The sequence below is a fragment of the Salmo salar genome, chromosome ssa24 (assembly GCF_905237065.1).
Source record: "Salmo salar chromosome ssa24, Ssal_v3.1, whole genome shotgun sequence".
NCBI classification, from domain to species: Eukaryota; Metazoa; Chordata; class Actinopteri; order Salmoniformes; family Salmonidae; genus Salmo; species Salmo salar.
Window position 1 is genome coordinate 28766151 of NC_059465.1, and position 19264 is coordinate 28785414.

Below are 19264 nucleotides of genomic sequence, written 5' to 3' on the forward strand. Positions count from 1 at the left end.
AAAATGTACTATCTAGAACCTTAAAGGGTTATTTGGCTGTCCCCATAGGAGAACCCTTTGTAGAACCCTTTTTGGTACTAGGTAAAACCCTTTTGGTTCCAGGTAGAACCCTTTTGGATTCCATGTCACAGAGGGAACCCAAAAGGGTTGTACCTGGAACCAAAAAGGGTTCTCCTGTGGGGACAGCCGAACCCTTTTGGAACCCTTTTTTGTAAGAGTGTACGCTCGAGCAGATCTATGGGCGGTGTCTGCTGGTTGCCTGCTACAGGTGTGGTACAGGTGTGGATGGACAGTCAGTCATCATGCACAGGAATTTGAGATGTTTTCAATGAGGCAAAGCAGAACCTAAAAGGTTGGAACCAAAAGGGTTTTACCTAGTACCAAAGAGAAGTGAAAAGGGGTGGTTTCCTCTCACTAATCTATAGAGATGTATCAAAACAAACAAATATGTAGGTAACTCTTAAAAAACATTGACAGAGGCAGGCACAAGCTTGGCAGGCAACTTACAGGTAGCATCAGGTCTCAGACTTGTGGCCTTAACAACCACAGGAGGTAGCTAGTAAACCACACCCTTGAGGCACTCTTTACCGCCAGCCTCAAATGAGGATTATACATGAGATTATACATGAGATAAAATTTATAGTTTAGTCATGTTTTAAAACTTTACAGCAGGGATCCACTAGATTCAGCCATTGCTTATTTTTTTCTTGAGCGGATGGTCGGGGGGCCGGAACGTAGACTGCAAATTGACCACAAGAAGTCCAAACAGATCATATCAAGCCTTGCTTATATTTGTTCACGTGTCTCTCTATTATGCATGGGAATACTCAGGAACAGATTTCTTAAATATGAATCACTTGGAGCTTATTTCCTTGTGTTTTTACAGTCTATTATGTTTGCTCATTAAACTTGGGGGGGCACATAAAACCACCCGGCCACCAGTTGGGGACCCTGCTTTACAGTGTTTGTTTACAATAAAAAAAAAATATTACAAACAATGTAGTAAAACAAACTTATATATTGGGCTCTGATGGGTAACGCAGGTCATGAAGTATTTATAGGTTATATTCTTCAAGACTCAATATCATTCATTTAAAAATCAAGGGAACCCCTTTTGGCCAACGGTAATTGTAACACCAGATCGAAGCACAACTTCCATAGGCTAAGAAATCACATTTTACTTTAATGTATAGTGTCTACATTAAATATTGAATTTGTTCATATCAACACAAGAGGGAACCTTACTAAACAATCCACATCTGTTTTCATTTAACCAAATTGTGTCAGGACTATCAGTTTTGTTCGACATGGCTGCTATTAATTTACTGACAACTTTATTGCGGTGCATGGAAACGTTTACGCAGTCTTGCAATCAGAAGTGCCTGTCCAATGGTACGAATTGCGAGTGTGGGCTGCACCGTTGCTACTGTAGGTGGGGTTTTTCGTGTGTATATATATATATATATATATGGTTGTGCAAATTCCCAACCCCCGCAATCTCAGTCTGAGAAAGTTTCACAGTCCCTACCTGTGGCCAGCTGGTAAGATATCCAATTTTTGATTCAATATACCTTCTGCAGGAAATTGAGCACCTCGACTTCCAATCCTAGATAGCAATAATTTGTTGTTGTCATACCATTTATATTTTGCATTTAGGAACTCTCCTTTTTCGGGACGTTGAAAACGTGTTTAGATGGGGAAACTAACTTCCCTGTTTTTTTTGTCGCTCCGATCTGGTAGCCAGGGTGGCTGTGGCGTAGTAGTAACATTTCAGAATTATTTAGATGTATTATTTTCTGTATCGGTTGCATATACCTGAGTGAGCAGATCATGTTACGTCTTGAAAAGCATTGTGAACTAACTGAGTAAAAGTGACGAAACGGTTAAAGTTTTGAGTGAGTTCTAAATGATTCCAGTTAGGCGTGGTCATCACCAGATTTTTTGCTAACATTGTGTGGTAGATGGGGCAGTTTGTTCTGTAGTGACATACATAATCTGTACAGCCTCAAACACATTTATATCCAGTTGTTGTAGGCATATAATTGTATTCTATGGAATGATGATTAGCCGATCTAAGTGGCAGCCTATCATAGGCAGAGACATTTTACTTTTGTGTTGGGGATGAGTCCATGAAATACAGTTTGAGAAATATATACATGGTCTGGTACTGTTACTGTAGCATATTCTGGCATCAAAGAAGGAGCTTTTCAACTCAAATTATTTTAGAAATTCAATAGACTTTGGTGTCAATATAGAGGATATTATTAATAATGTACTGTGGTTATTACTGAATCGCCCTGTTTCTCTCTGCAGACCTGTTCCACCATGTCCTTCATTGCAGCCTTCCTAGAGCAGACCGTCTATCTGGGTATGCCCGATGACATGGTAGGGTTCTGTTCCACTTGCTTGAGGAATAGCCTTAAATCTGCAAATATTTACCAGACTGTGTTTGTACATTTCTAGCCAGATAGAGAGGAGGGGACAGAGTGAGAGCAAAAGTGATGGATGTTGAGGGTAAAGAAAGAGGGTCAGTCTGAGAGAGAGTCATGGGAGGAGAGATGGATGACCATACTTATCTTGTGATTCATAGAAGGAATATAGTAGGTGGAGCCCTTCGGTTCAGAAACATTAGAAACCAAAAATACCAACTGCACAATTCCTTCTCTTTCCCCCTCTATCCCTATTCCTTGTATGGAACTATTCTCTACATTTTGTGAAGGTATCCATTGATTCACTGCATGGCAGCTAAATGAAATTGTTCTCTGTCTCAGACTTTACTCAATCAGGGCACTGTGATCCCCTACCCGCATTTCAGTGCCGATGGGGATGCAGGCATCTTGGATAAGGCCATCAAGGCCAAAGGTGAGGTTGACACACACACACACACACACACACACACACACACACACACAAATAATGTTTGAATGGGTTTCATTGCAGAGAAGCTTAGTTGAATAGAACTCACTCTGTGTGTAACATGAGGCAGCATAGGGGGACATTCTGAGAGGGAATGGGAGCATGTGTGTACATGTCTGTTTTTATTGTCTTTTGCTGGGGAGTAGTCAAAGATTTCTCACCGTAAGCCTGGGGCCACACAGATTGTTTTGTGTTAGTTAAAAAATGGACAAAGGCTCATGGATAGGCTAGGCAATGGTGTTTCCTAGAGACGGGTTGGCTGTTTAACAACAAATCCGACGAGTGTACAGCTGTGGCAAAACAGATGGGATTGGCTATACTTCGTCTTAAGTTGTTGGTTAGCTATCTAGCGAATTTTAGCCATATTAGCATAGACAGGGCATTAGTCAAAACAAGACATGGTATCAATAAAAATATTAAACGAGACACCCACGATTCCCTACATGACAGCTTTTTGTTATTTGTTGCTAGCTATCTGACCATTCAGAATCATAATGCACACCTTCTGGCCACACCGATGCACGCTCATCATTTTCGTGACGTTGTCAGCCAACCCATCTATTGAAGAAGTCCTTCCATCTTGTCTCTGACCTAGGTGTAGATGAGAACACCATCATTGAGGTGCTGGTGAAGAGGAGCAATGCCCAGAGACAGCAGATCAAAGCTAGCTACCAAAAGGCTAGTGGCAAGGTAAGACGGGACACCCACTAGGTGCGTTTGGTTTAGCATGTGCGGGTGGCGACTCGTTGGAATTCGCACTTCAGGATCAATGGAACAATGCAAAACGTGCAAAATCCAGCCACCTGGAAAGCTAAGACACACACTTGTGTATGACTGTGGAAGTGTGTATCAACCCTCTATCTGCAGCCTCTGGAGACTGCCCTGAAGTCAGCCCTAAGTGGAGAGCTGGAGGATGTGGTTCTGGCACTGCTCAAAACGCCAGCCCAATATGACGCCCAACAGCTCAAACTGGCCATGAAGGTACACATGCACTCACTCACTCACTCACTCACTCACTCACTCACTCACTCCTACTGAGAATATACAATACTACAGATGGTAACAGATACTGTATTGTACAAATGTTTAAAGAGTAATGAATTGTTTCTAAAGAGGAAGCTGTGATGACGTCATCCTGTATTCTTGTTCTGCCGTTCTTCCTAACACCCTACCCATAGTGACTCATTCTGCTTTATTATAGTGTTGTGTAATAACGGTGGGACTTTTAAAATGACAGTCTGTCTTCTTTATACAATGGGTGGAACTGTTTTAATATGTGAGGAGACGGTAAGAAAAGTGGTGATGAGTACCTACTGTAAATTTCACAGTACTTTAAGTTTCACGATACACAAGTCTGTGCATGTGCAGTGTGTGTGAGCCCAGCTAGCACATTTGGTTTCTAGGAAGTTGTGGGAATGTATGTTTTTGGTTTCCCATTGGTTGTGGTAACTAAGCCATACGTTTCCTGACTGGTAAAATGGTTGCAGGGAGGTTCCTATGGTTCCTTTAAAGTTTTCCTGGGTGGTTTTATTAATGTTCTGAGAACGTAAATTATAGGTTACTTGAAGGTAATTTAATAACGTTCTGTGAACATGTTTCAATTAGACTTTTTTTATACTGAACAGAACTATAAATGCAACATGTAAAGTGTTGGTCTCTGTTTCATGAGCTGAACGCCCCCCCCCAAAGTTATTTCAGATTTTTGGAACAAATTTGTTTACTTCCCTGTTAGTGAGCATTTCTCCTTTGCTTAGGTAATCTATCCACCTGACAGGTGTGGCATATCAATAAGCTGATTTAAACCGCATTATCATTACACAGGTGCACCTTGTGCTGGGGACAAGGAAAATCCACTCTAAAATGTGCCGTTTTGTCACACAACACAATGCCACAGGTCTCAAGTTTTGAGGGAGCATGCAGTTGGTTTGCTGACTGCAAGAATGTCCACCAGAGCTGTTGCCAGAGAATTGAATGTTCATTTCTCTACCATAAGCCGCCTCCAACGTTGTTTTAGAGAATTTGGCAGATTGTACAACCGGCCTCGCAACTGCAGACCATGTGTAACCATGCCAGCCCACGACCTCCATCAGGCTTCTTCACCTGCGGGATCGGCTGAGACCAGCCACCCGGACAGCTGATGAAACTCTGGGTTTGCACAACCGAGGAATTCCTGCACAAACATTCAGAAACCGTCTCAGGGAAGCTCATCTGCGTGCTCATCGTCCTCACCATTGTCTTGGCCTGACTGCAGGTTCGGCGTCGTAACTGACTTCAGTGGGCAAATGCTCACCTTCGATGGCCACTGGCACGCTGGAGAAGTGCGCTCTTCACGGATTAATCCAGGTTTAAACTGTTCCGGGCAGATGGCAGACAGCGTTTATGGTGTTGTGTGGGTAAGCGATTTGTTGATGTCGATGTTGTTGGGTTATGGTATGGGCAGGTGTAAGCGACGGACAACGAACACAATTGCATTTTATCAATGGTCATTTGAATGCACAGTAGATAAAATGACGAGATCCTGATGCCCATTGTTGTGCCATTCATCCACTGCCATGTTTCAGCCCCATGTCGCAAGGATCTGTACACAATTCCTGGAAGCTGAAAATGTCCCAGTTCTTCCATGGCCTGCATACACACCAGACCATTGAGCAAATTTGCGATGCTCTGGATTGATTTATATGATGGCGTGTCCTAGTTCCCGCCAATATCCAGAAACTTTGAACCGCCATTGAAGAGGAGTGTGACAACATTACACAGGTCACAATCAACAGCCTGATCAACTTTATGTGAAGTAGATGTTGTTCTACATGAGGCAAATGGTGGACACAACAGATACTGACTGGTTTTCTGATTCACGTTCACCTTTTTTGTAAGGCGTCTGTGACCAACAACTACATATCTGTATTCCCAGTCTTGAGAAATTCATAGTTAGACCCTAATGAATTTATTTAATTTGACTGATTTCCTTATATGAACTGTAACTCAGTCAAATTGTTAAAATTGTTGCATTTTATTTTTGTTCAGTATAATAACACGGCTAACTTAGTTTGCGTTAACTCCAATCACAGGACACATGGAACTTCATTTGCTAAGGCATTATTAATCATGCAAACCCTTTTTTTTTTTTTTTTATTGTGGCATGGAGTCAGTCCGATTCGAACCTATAATCTTCTGTTCTCTATCCATGGAATTAGTTCATTGCGCCATGCCATATCTTTATAATGCATACAAAGTGGTTAATTTTAGTCTATTCAAACAAACACCATTTCAAACGAAAATAAGCACTCATTAAGATCAGGTGTGGCCAATTAATACATTTAAAGCTGCATTGTGTAACTTTTTGGGCGACCCGATCAAATTCCCATATAAATGTGAGTTATGCATCTGTCATTCTCGTTGAAAGCAAGCCTCTAAGAAGCAGTAGATCTGTTCTATGTGCACTTTTTCTATGCTTACCGGTAAGTTTTGTTTTTGCATCTTACTTTTGTACACCAGTTTCATACGGCTGAAAATACAATATTATTGGTTATGGAAAATATATTTGTGACCCACCACCTCAATTCAGTCTTATGTGTCAACATTTTAAATTGTGTTTTTTTACATTGGATAAAAGTACAGACTCAGAGCTACAGTGGTATATCATACACTGCAATTGAGAAACAATGGGAAAGTAATTCCGCATTGAGAAAATGGTCCTTGAATGTTTTGGTACACCTACTAGAGAGCTCTTCTTTGTCTACACCCATTCAGCATCGTTCACACCCTCTTAAGCCCCACCCATCTCTTTAAGGATTCACATGAGGCCATGTGCTAAACAGAGTGAGTAAGGTAGTGTAGTAAACATCCAAAGATTTCAATACTAAAAGTGCTGAAAGTAGTATCAAAAATAGTAGTAAAAATACACTCGAGTCCTTGGCCTATATCCTAATCTGACTTTGGTGCAGGTCCTGTTCTTCATATTGTCGTTTCTGGTAAATATACAGTATATTAAATCAAAATGTATTTGTCACGTGTACAGGATCAAGGTGTAAACGGAACAGTGAAATGGTTATACAAATATTGTCTAAATTGATGGTTCATGTGAAAGAAATGCTATAACCACCAACCCAGCCACATCTAGCTAAGTTGATGGGTCACTATTGTCTAGACATGTACACATGTTCATGAAATATAATGGATCACCATAATCACCCCCAGACTGTCACGATCGTCGTAATAACATTCGGACCAAAGCGCAGCGTGATATTGGTTCCACATGTTTATTGAATGAAACACACAAAAAAAACAAATGAAGAACGAACGAAACATGAAGCAAACGAAGTGCTCACAGGCAACTACACAAACAAGATCCCACAAAACACAGTGGGGAAATGGCTGCCTAAATATGATCCCCAATCAGAGACAACAAAATGGCTGCCTCTGATTGGGGACCATACCAGGCCCACATAGAAATAAACAACCTAGATTACCCACCTTAGTCACACCCCGACCTAACCAAAATAGAGAATAAAAAGGCTCTCTTTGGTCAGGGTGTGACACAGACACAGCTGGCTAACTTGATGGGATATGTAATCGTCTGGCGAAGTTGAGTCTTTTGTTTAGACAGGTAGGTAGCTGAACAATAAACCATAATCCCAAGCCATAGCTACAGTACAAATGGATTGTTGTAGCTAGCCACCATGCATGAAATGCTGTAGTATGAATTTTCAGGTAGCTAAAGCGAACCAACTAGGTTCTTGCAATGGAAATGGATTGCAGATCATCCACCTAACGTTAGGTTGCTGGCTGGCTAGCTTTCTTTCTTTTGCAAGCTAGCTAACAGTACGCTTTAACTTAAAATGAAAACAACTCATTTATAACTAAATTAGAAACGCATAATACCTGAAAATGAAGCTAGACTCTTACCCGTATACATGGATGAACACTTGTTTGTCCTGTTGTCAAGTCACTCCGATTTACACTGACTGTGCAAAAAGTAGTCCATCACAACCGTTTCCCACTGATCTTTGTCGATAGCGCCTGCTAAATTCAGGGCAGCAATGTTGTTGAGAGCAGTAGCAACACTTTTGCAGTTCTCCATGACTAAAATTCTATATATAAAAAAAAGCTGTGGTAGCAAGGATTATCGACACATACTGAGCAGCTCATGTTATAGACCGAAGCATGCTACATATCAGACCAATCAATCCGAACTCTTCTCTCAGCCTATCCATTATCTCAGCCACTCATGGCTAGCGGGAAGGTTCCTCACTTTTTCCGTGGCTAAACCAACTAGGCTCGTAATTTAAAAATTGTATTCGTATTTACAGATGGCATACATGTTTGTTAAGGCACGTGAAAGTTCACATGTTCCAGAAGACATTTCTGCCCAAAAATGCATTTTGAGAAAATGTATTTGTTTATATTGAAATGCCTCTCCTGTAGTGACGTGCGACATACGTTTAGCGTCCTGAAAGGGTCACATTTCATAGCGGTTTCGATGGTACAATGATTCTCTACGCTATAGTTGCTTGTTTTGTCACAAACTGAAATTAGGCCTAAATTCGATCTATAATGTTAAGGTAATGTCAAGTTCCTTAAATGTGCTGGGAATGTTCCAAAGCCAAGCAACTATCCTGCACCATTCGCGGAAGGTTGTATGCAAAATAACCATAGGACAACCACGTTCTCACCAAGCTCTAGGAAACATTTGGTTTTTACAATATTATATGCTAGCAGTGCGGTGTCTGGAATAGTGGTAGACTTGTAAGTGCAGGTAGTCCCCTGTTTTGTTCCGTTTGGGGCATAATTAACATGGTCCTGCTCTTTGTGTTTGTGTCATCCGATCCTGGGCTCTTTTGTCTCAGCTTTGACTGATGTGACCCTTTTGTCCTTGTTGACCCTTCGCCCCTCTCACCTATCTCTCTCAGGGATTGGGCACAGATGAGGATACTCTGATTGAGATTCTGGCCTCCAGGACCAATAAAGAGATCAGAGAGATAAAGAAGGTCTATAAGGAAGGTGTGTAATATGTTTATGTCCACAATATGTAAATGTCCTGTACGTGATGTGATAGTTACAACAAGCCAATAATCATGGCTTTTTTTCTTGCTAGAATACAAAAAGGAGCTGGAGAATGACATCAAGTCTGACACAGGTGGAGACTTCAGGAATGCTCTGCTCTCGCTCTGCAAGGTGTGTGTGTGTGTGTGTGTGTGTGTGTGTGTGTGTGTGTGTGTGTGTGTGTGTGTGTGTGTGTGTGTGTGTGTGTGTGTGTGTGTGTGTGTGTGTGTGTGTGTGTGTGTGTGTGTGTGTGTGTGTGTGTAACTTCGGATGAATAGTTTGGAACAATAAACCCACCCCCTTCACATACTGTAGGCTACTAGGAATGAGGACACCATGGTGAACCAGGAACTTGCTGACAGTGATGCCAGGGTATGGAGGAAAGAGAGAGAATTTAAGAAGTCAATGTGTAATGCGAATCCTGTATGTGATGCCTGTGCCTACTCTATCGGTCCATAGGCCCTGTATGAGGCTGGAGAGAAGAGGAAGGGAACAGACTGCTCTGTCTTCATAGACATTCTGACAACCAGAAGTGCTTCTCAACTCCGCCAAGGTGAATATGTGATGGCACAGCTCTGTGAGCTTAAGTCTAATCGAAACATGGAAAGTTATGTTGCTTTGAAAGTTGATAAACTTGTAAAACCACTAGGGGTGTCCCCAACAACAACAAAAATCTTGGTCGACCGAAAGATGTCCTTCAATTTTCAATGGATTTTCATTTATTTTTCCATATATACAGTGCATTCGGAACGTATTCAGACCCCTTGACTTTTTCCGGAATTTTGTTATGTTACAGCCTTACTTTAAAGTTAATTAAATATTTACACACAATACCCCATAATGACAAAGTCAAAACCGGTTTTAAGACAATTTTGCAAATGTATTAAAAATACAAAACAGACGTACCTTATTTACATAAGTAGATATTTGAAATTGAGCTCCGGTGCATCTTGTTCCCATTGATCATCCTTGAGCTGTTTCTACAACTTGATTGGAGTCCAGCTGTGGTAAATTCAATTAATTGGACATGATTTGGAAAGGCACACAACCTGTCTCTTTAAGGTCCCGCAGTTGACAGTGAATGTCAGAGCAAAAACCAAACCATGAGGTCGAAGGAATTGTCCGTAGAGCTCTGAGACAGGCTTGTGTCGAGGCACAGATCTGGGGAAGGGTACCAAAGAATTTCTGCAGCATTGAAGGTCCCCAACAACACAGTGGCCTCCATTCTTAATTGGAAGAAGTTTGGAACCAACAAGACTTTCCTAGATCTGGCCGCCCGGCCAAACTGAGCAATCGGGGGAGAAGGGCCTTGGTCAGGGAATGGACCAAGAACCCAATGGTCACTCTGACAGAGCTCCAGAGTTCCTCTGTGGTAAATTCACTGGAAGTTTCACCGAAAACTTCCGGTGAATTTACTAAATTACTCATGATAAACGTTGACAAAATGCATAACAATTATTTTAAGAATTATAGATACAGAACTCCTTTATGCAAACGCTATGTCAGATTTTAAAATAGCTTTTCGGCGAAAGCACATTTTGCAATATTCTGAGTACATAGCTCGGCCATCACAGGCTAGCTAATTTGACACCCACCAAGTTTGGGGCTCACTAAACTCAGAATTACTATTATAAAAATTGGATTACCTTTGCTGTTCTTCATCAGAATGCACTCCCAGGACTTCTACTTCAACAACAAATGTTGTTTTGGTTCCAAATAATCCATAGTTGTATCCAAATACCTCCGTTTTGTTCGTGCGTTCAGGTCACTATCCGAAGGGTAACGCGCGAGCGCATTTCGTGACAAAAAATGTCTAAATATTCCATTACCGTACTTAGAAGCATGTCAAATGCTGTTTAAAATCCATTTTTATGCTATATTTCTCGTAAAATAGCGATAATATTCCAACCGGGCAACGTTGTATTCATTCAAAGGCTGAAAGAAAAAAAATGGAGAAGTCTCGTGAACGCGCATCTCAGTCTCACTGTCCCTAGGCTGACCACTCACAAACAGAGCTGCTGTACTTTGCCCAGAGACAGCAGACACCCCATTCCACTTTCTGGTGGCTTTAGAGAGCCAATGGAAGCCTTAGAAAGTGTCACGTTACAGCACAGATGCTGTATTTTCGATAGAGACGCAACAGAAGGACAACAAATTGTCAGACAGGGCACTTCCTGTATGGAATCTTCTCAGGTTTTGGCCTGCCATATGAGTTCTGTTATACTGACAGACACCATTCAAACAGTTTTATAAACTTTAGTGTTTTCTATCCAAATCTACAAATTATATGCATATTCTCATTTCTGGGCAAGAGTAGTAACCAGTTTAAATCGGGTATGTTTTTTTTTTATCCGGCCGTGAAAATACTGCCCCCTAGCCCCAACAGGTTTTAATGTTGTAAATGACTATTGTAGCTGGAAACGGCAGATTTAAAAACAAAAGGAATATCTACATAGTAGTACAGAGGCCCATTATCAGCAACCATCACTCCTGTGTTCCAATGGAACGTTGCGTTTTAATTTATCATTTTAAAAGGCTAATTGGTCATTAGAAGACCCTTTTGCAATTATGTTAGCACAGCTGAAAACTGTTGTGCTGATTCAAAGAAGCAATAAAACTGGCCTTCTTTAGACTAGTTGAATATCTGGAGCATCAGCATTTGTGGGTTCAATTACAGGCTCAAAATGTCCAGAAACAAAGACCTTTCTTCTGAAACTCGTCAATCTATTCTTGTTCTGAGAAATTAAGGCTATTCCATGTGAGAAACTGAAGATCTCGTACAATGCAATGTACTACTCCCTTCACAGAACAGAGCAGAGCAAACTAGCTCTAACCAGAATAGAAAGAGTGGGAGGCCCCGGTGCACAATTGCGCAAGAGGACAAGTACATTAGTGTTTCTCAAACTGGACACTGACGCCTCAAGTCCTCAACTGGCAGCTTCATTAAATAGTACCTTCAAAACACCAGTCTCAGCGTCAACAGTGAAGAAGGGACTCATGGATGCTGGCCATCTAGGTATAGTTCCTATGTCCAGTGTCTGTGTTCTTTTGCCAATCTTAATCTTTTCTTTTTATTGGCCAGTCTGAGATATGGCTCTTTCTTTGCAACTCTGCCTAGAAGGCCAGCATCCTGGCGACTCCGTCCCTTCTTCACTGTTGCCGTTGAGACTGGTGTTTTGCGGGTACTGTTTTAATGAAACTGCCAGTTGAGGACTTGTGAGGCGTCTGTTTCTCAAACTAGACACTAATGTAAAAAAAAATCTGCTGCTTTTGCGACGCCCCAATGTAGCACTGTTCGGCTGCTGGAATTCTGTGTTCAGTTTAAAAAAAATCTCTTGCCTAATGGGACAACCACAGAGCCTGCTCAACTTGACTGGCTGCTGTAAATGCGATGAAATTGTCTATCTTTTGCTTAAACAATTTAACCACAAAGAGTAATTTTAGTTAGGCCTAGTAGAATTCGTTGCTCCAGTGTACTCAGTACTTTGTCCTTGGCTAAACTAGGCTTGTAATTAAACATGTTTCAGATGTATTCATATTTTACAGAAAATATACACGTTTGTTATTAAGGCACATGAATGTTCACAAAGGAATTTCTGAAGAAATAATAATAATCCCTACTGTGAAGAGGGAACCAGCGCCAGATGACCAACTTCTTGAATCCCGTCTCTCTCTCTCTCACACACACACACAGAGAGAGAGAGGTTGTCTCAGATTTGGGATGTGCAAAAAATACATTTCCAAGTCACACATGCATCTAATATTCACTTGTACATGTGTGAAATAGGACGAATATAAGCACCCACCAAATTATTATTTAAGTACACACACACAAACACTTATTTTCTCACCACCTGTTAATTACATTAGTGTTCTTTATTTTTGTCATCAGTTAGACACTGAAGTTGGGCAAAATGTTTGTCAATGCAGCACAAATGCTACTTGAATATAGATGTGCGTGGGGTTTTCCCTTTTTCATACACTGTATGTGCAACCACACATGACTTGATACTGTGTGAGCGTTTCAAGTACATCATTATTTTTCTCTCTTTCTTTCTCTCTCTCTCTCAGTGTTTGAGAAGTACTCCAAGTACAGTAAGGTGGATGTGACAAAGGCCATCGACCTGGAACTGAAGGGAGACATTGAGAACTGTCTGACTGCCGTAGGTGAGATGGCACTGCCAGGACCAAGCCTAGTAATGTTCCAATGTCTTTAAATAATCTGTGCATCACTCTCAATCCATGTCTTCTGCTGTATCACACCCTTCACTGGGCATCAGTCCTGTAACATTACACTATGTCCTTCATTTTCCTCATGCAGAAAAAGCCCACGCTGTGAGCAAATTAACATTGGTCTCTCAAGACTAAAATAAGATGGGATGGCACATTATCCAAGGCACATTCACTATACTACAACTCCTGCAATGCACTGGTCACCTCATGGCCATTCCGATACCCTTGCGACAGCTTTGGAGAATGCTGCCTCTTGTCTATGCTGCTCTATGATGTCATCTGACTGGTTTTTCTATCTGTCTTTCAGTGAAGTGTGCTGGAAGCAAGCCTGCTTTCTTTGCTGAGAGACTCAACTTGTCCATGAAGGTCTGTTTACTGTTAAACATACTTACAGTGTGTTTTATGTACTAGACAAACATTTTCAAAGCAAAAATGTGTTTCTTATTGGACACATCCAGGTATTCCCTACCTGTTTCTGTCAATTTTCTACCTAATGAATACGTCTCAGTTTTAAGAGTTGACAATCCACAGAAGAACTAGAGAAAACGTTTATGCACATATACTGTACAAGACAGCACAATTATATCTCGGTTCAAGCTAAGGACCTTGCACTATCTGGTTATAAATCTTCAGTTTGTGTGCCTGTGCCATACCCCAGGGTAAAGGAACCAGGACCAAGATTCTGACCCGTGTCATGGTGAGCCGTTCTGAAGTGGACATGGCCCGGATCAAACAGGAGTACAAGAAGACGTTTGGGAAAACCCTCTACCAGGATATTCTGGTGAGCAAACATCTCCACTGCCAAAGTGGCAATAAAAGACAAGGAACTGTTTTCCCAAACCCAGATTAAGCATAGTACTAGACCTTAAAGCTTTTTCAACAGATCCTCCATTGAGAAAGAGATTAAACCCAGTTATAGGCTTAATCAGAGTTTTAAGGACATCACATTGTATGAAGTATTCCGATTTCTGGGTCCAATTCGAGATAGGATAGAAGACTGACCATGTGTGAAATGGAGAAATATGGAATCTGAAAATAATTGTCAAAATATGTTATATTTAAGCAATCAGGCCTGAGGGTGTGTGGTATATGGCTAATATACAATGGCTAAGGGCTGTTCTTACGCGCAACGCGGAGTGCCTGGACACAGCTCTTAGCCGTGGTGTATTGGCCATATATCACAAACCCCCAAGGTGCCATATTGCTATTATAAACTCTTTACCAACGTAATTAGGACAGTAAAAATAACTATTTTGTCATACCCGTGGTATACCTCAGCCAATCAGCATTCAGGGCTTGAACCACCCAGTTTTGTAATTTGGTGTCTAAACATTATTTATATTTTGTAAAGTAACTCTGTGCTCTCTCTTACCCCCTTAGGATGACACCAATGGAGACTATGAGAAGATCTTACTGGCCCTGTGTGGAAGTGACAACTAACTTTTTCCCTTATCTCACCAGGAGACAATGTCTACCACAGTGCATGAGTGCCAATGGAGAATAATGTACATGATGAAACATTCCCCTCCAATGCCTCAAATGCTCTTGCCAAATGCTGAATATGTTTCATGACAACTATCTGAAATGGCAGTCCTGATGTATTTTCGCTACATGCTAACGGCAATAAGCACAGTTAGCATGTTAAGCAGCATTGCATAATTTAGCCTAGCTTCAGCAGACTTGGTGATCCATAGTGCAATATATCGCACACCAAGAATATACAGTGGCATTGTACCCTGGTTGGATAACTGGTCCTTTGTGAAAATAAAGCATTTTGTGGATCCATATTGTCTGTTGAATTTGTGTGTATATATTTTTCATTCTATGCAACATTGCATGTTAATAATTAGGCTACAAAATAATGCTATCTATGAAAAGTTATAATTTGATAATGACCCATCGAGAACGAACCATGTCATGAGTTACATTTACAACATTGTAAAACACAGACATGGTGTGTAATACAAATTAAGATCCATCTCACTAGAATTTCGATAGACGTGTGTATTAGGCCTACAGTAGCATGACAGGCTTTGGAAGGATGGTCCCGTGAGACTACAGTTACATGTAAAGCCTTTCTTGAGGAAGACAGAAAAGTAGAAGACACCTTTTAAAAAAACGACTGACTTCTCAATCTTATAGACATAAGCCTAATTAACAATCGAACCAGGTCTCCTTTGAAAAATAGATTTTATCTCAATGAGGAAAAACCTGTAAAAAAAACACCAGAGGCAAAAGGTTACGAAAATGTGTTGTTCAGACCTGGAAGTCTAATCAGTAACACATTGTTAACCATGTGAGTAGAGAAACAACATTCAAACTCAACGAATTTCAACACAGTAGGTCTACATTCTCACGGACATGGAGGAATGCAGTGTCATGAACCACAGATATTGGCTACTGATAACCATTTTGATTAGGCCTAAATGGAGAAAGATGCTTGTTTGTGTCTTGATTAAAAGATGAAAAACTGCTACTTTGATGTTCCCGCATGAGCAACATACATGGTCACAAAAGAAAAAGGTATGGCGTGCCAACGCAGTGCATTTTTTGAATGGCGTTTCAAATAACAATTTGAGTTCAAAGAAGAAAGGGAAGGAATGTAACAGTTCAATGCAAACTATGTTTGCCCATGGTGAAAGCTGCTGTTGACATCCAGAGACTTGACCTCAAACCTGAAAAACACTTGGAGGTAAGAATGACGATTGGCAGGTGTGGCACGTTAGCTTGCTTAGCTAGCTAGTCTTTGGAGACAGACAGGTTGTCTTCTCAATGTTACCAATGTTCCAGCATATGTCGGGGATTTCGGACAGCACTAGCAAACTAGTTAGTCAGATTTCTAGCTAACTAGCCTGTTTAGTTTGCTAATTTGCTTGCCAACTCTCCTACACTATGTGGTATGCTGCTCACTTACCTTTGCACTGTCGGTTGCTAGCTACTAGTTAGCAAGATATCATAGCAATTGTGCTAATTTGTTAATTTCGCAAATTAAATCTATTTTAACAAAGCAATCAGTTGTAGATAGGTAAGATTCACTGGGCTACATAGCCTAGCTAGATAGCTAAATGAAAGGTTTGAAAAACATTTTGAAAGCTAGTTGTACCCTGTAACCCAGCATAGCAAGGTGCTTACTGTCAGGTTTAGTTAGCTAGCTAACTAGCTATGGTTTCAGAGTAACATGCTACCGAAATCAATAAAGACACTGCCGTTTTCCTGCTGTTCAACTGTTTTTTCAACCCAAGTAAATGCCGGTATTATTATTATTATTTTTTTAAAATGTATTTAACCTTTATTTAACTAGTCAGTTAAGAACAAATTCTTATTTACAATGACGGCCTACCAAAAGGCAAACGGCCTCCTGCGGGGAAGGGGGCTGGGATTAAAATGGTCTGTTATGGTCTGCCCATAACAGGAGCTTCATCGTTATGACATGACATTGGATCGAGGAGGAGACCTGAGAGGAAGTTAGCTGCTTTGGCTTGTGCGAGACTGAGAGGATGTCATACCTACAATGTGATTGCTGACACGGTAAGTGAAATACATGCAGACTTTAAAATTCAGCACAAAGTGAGGGCCACAGTGACAGACAATGGAAGTAACTTTGTAAAGGCATTCTGGGAGTTCAGTGGAAATGAAGAGGAGCGAGGTGAGATGAATGATGGAATGAGATTTGATGGTGGGTGCGATTCTTGAGGTTGAGCAACTTTTTTCTCCCTCCAAATTGTGGGGCACACACCCTCAACCTCATCGCCACCAATGAGGTGAACAAAGCTGCATCCCAAGGTCCATCCCGATTGTACAGAAGTGCAATGTCAAAATGTTTCCTCCATTTGGAACAAAGCACACTGGTCCACATTAGCTTCAGAGGTAATAGAGGACATTGCAAGCATGAAAGTAACATGTGACAAGATGGAGCTCAGAGTACCGTGCCATCTCCAAACTCATAGCCCTCACAGATGACCAGTTGGGGCAAATGTGTGAAGACCTGGGTGTGAGCAGCAAACTACATCCTTGTGAGATTGCTTTTCTCAAGGAGTACAGTACAGTCCTACAGCCACTCGCATTCTCTATTGATCTTCTTCAGGAAGAGAAGTGTTTTCTTGGCTTTCTTATCCCAACAATCCTAAGCTTAAAGTCTAAGCTCTCAGAGAAAATACCTCTCAACCCTTGAAAGATAGAGATGTGGAGCACATTAGTTAAAGAAGCAGCTTCTATGGAGAACACACACTCCGAAGAGGTTGATGAGGGAGCACAGAACCAGTCTGATGACTCAGAAGACAATGTTTTGGTGTTCGGAGGTGCAATGACAAGGGCCAGTGACACTGCAGAGGATGTATTGAGGAAGTTCCTCAAAGACAAGTCTTTGGACTCCTTGAAATCATTCCCCACAGCCCGGAACTTGTTTCTGAACTACAACACGACACTGCCCTCCAGTGCCCCAGTTGAGAGCCTTTTCAGCTATGGTGGAAACCTCTTTACCCCTCAGTGAAACAGGATGTCTGATGCTCATCTAGAGCATGTCCTCTTGCTACAATACAAAAGCAATTTCTGCCTTCAATCAGCTGAGTAGGCTAGCTTCAAAATAGGCCTACTGCAATGCAATGTCTGATATGTGGGTTTATTGCACCAAGCTGCACTTTTTTTTGCTTAAACTTAAAAAACGACTTGGTGGACTAAATGTGTGATTACACTGTTTTCTTCATATTTCTATTTCTAATTTTAGTCATTTCGCTGACGCTCTTATCCAGAATGACTTACAGTAAAGGGTGCATACATTTTTATTTTTGTACTGGTGTCTCTTGGGATAAGTGTTTAGTATCATCCATGTTGCTGTGCTACTAAAGCCCTTACTTATTTATTTAACCTTTTATTTAACTAGGCAAGTCAGTTAAGAACAAATATGCCAAGTTTTAACATGTATCCTTTGTCCTGCACGTTGTGTTTGTGCCCACATTTTTAGACAGGTGTACATGATTAAAAGACGCATTGTGGTCTGACTGTTATAAGATCTTTTAGGTGTAAATGGACAAGATCAGGATGCTGGATGCATGTTAGGCAGGTATACAGGGCTTAAATACATTTGTGTCACAATGTTTTGTGATGTGTTCTAATGTGGCTCAAACATCCTGCAATAAATGTTGTTTAATTGGTCATCTTTTTTTTCTGATGTGTTTTATGGGTGAAATAATCCAAAAGTAGCTGAAAGTAATCAGATTACGTTACTGAGTTTAGGTAATCTGAAAGTTACGTTACAATTTTAGACAAGTAACTGTAACGGATTACTTTTTAAAAGTAACCCACCCAATATATATATATATATATATACACTGCTCAAAAAAATAAAGGGAACACTAAAATAACACATCCTAGATCTGAATGAATGAAATAATCTTATTAAATACTTTTTTCTTTGTGCTGACAACAAAATCACACAAAAATAATCAATGGAAATCCAATTTATCAACCGATGGAGGTCTGGATTTGGAGTCACACTCAAAATTAAAGTGGAAAACCACACTACAGGCTGATCCAACTTTGATGTAATGTCCTTAAAACAAGTCAAAATGAGGCTCAGTAGTGTGTGTGGCCTCCACGTGCCTGTATGACCTCCCTACAACGCCTGGGCATGCTCCTGATGAGGTGGCGGATGGTCTCCTGAGGGATCTCCTCCCAGACCTGGACAAAAGCATCCGCCAACTCCTGGACAGTCTATGGTGCAACGTGGCGTTGGTGGATGGAGCGAGACATGATGTCCCAGATGTGCTGAATTGGATTCAGGTCTGGGGAACGGGCGGGCCAGTCCATAGCATCAATGCCTTCCTCTTGCAGGAACTGCTGACACACTCCAGCCACATGAGGTCTAGCATTGTCTTGCATTAGGAGGAACCCAGGGCCAACCGCACCAGCATATGGTCTCACAAGGGGTCTGAGGATCTCATCTCGGTACCTAATGGCAGTCAGGCTACCTCTGGCGAGCACATGGAGGGCTGTGCGGCCCCCCAAAGAAATGCCACCCCACACCATGACTGACCCACCGCCAAACCGGTCATGCTGGAGGATGTTGCAGGCAGCA

The 19264-nt window shown here is 41.3% G+C and overlaps 1 protein-coding gene across 1 annotated transcript; it reads left to right on the top strand.

Annotated features, from left to right (window-relative positions):
- Positions 1 to 1371: 1371 nt before the first annotated feature.
- Positions 1372 to 14976, top strand: LOC106585707 (annexin A1). The gene is made up of 13 exons (XM_014172225.2): positions 1372 to 1541; positions 2314 to 2385; positions 2772 to 2862; positions 3512 to 3606; positions 3784 to 3897; positions 8826 to 8916; positions 9011 to 9090; positions 9274 to 9330; positions 9418 to 9511; positions 13030 to 13125; positions 13499 to 13557; positions 13850 to 13972; positions 14572 to 14976. The coding sequence occupies exons 2-13, from the start codon at positions 2326 to 2328 to the stop codon at positions 14629 to 14631; spliced, it is 1020 nt and encodes a 339-aa protein (XP_014027700.1). The 5' UTR covers positions 1372 to 1541; positions 2314 to 2325; the 3' UTR covers positions 14632 to 14976.
- Positions 14977 to 19264: the final 4288 nt, after the last annotated feature.

What these genes read in the sequence shown, in the direction of transcription:
- LOC106585707 (XM_014172225.2), top strand. Translation starts at nt 2,326, where the DNA reads ATGTCCTTCATTGCAGCCTTCCTAGAGCAGACCGTCTATCTGGGTATG. An exon ending in AAAGAAGGTCTATAAGGAAG is followed by an intron (nt 8,917 to 9,010) that starts GTGTGTAATATG and finishes TTTTCTTGCTAG; the next exon opens with AATACAAAAAGGAGCTGGAG. An exon ending in TTGCTGACAGTGATGCCAGG is followed by an intron (nt 9,331 to 9,417) that starts GTATGGAGGAAA and finishes ATCGGTCCATAG; the next exon opens with GCCCTGTATGAGGCTGGAGA.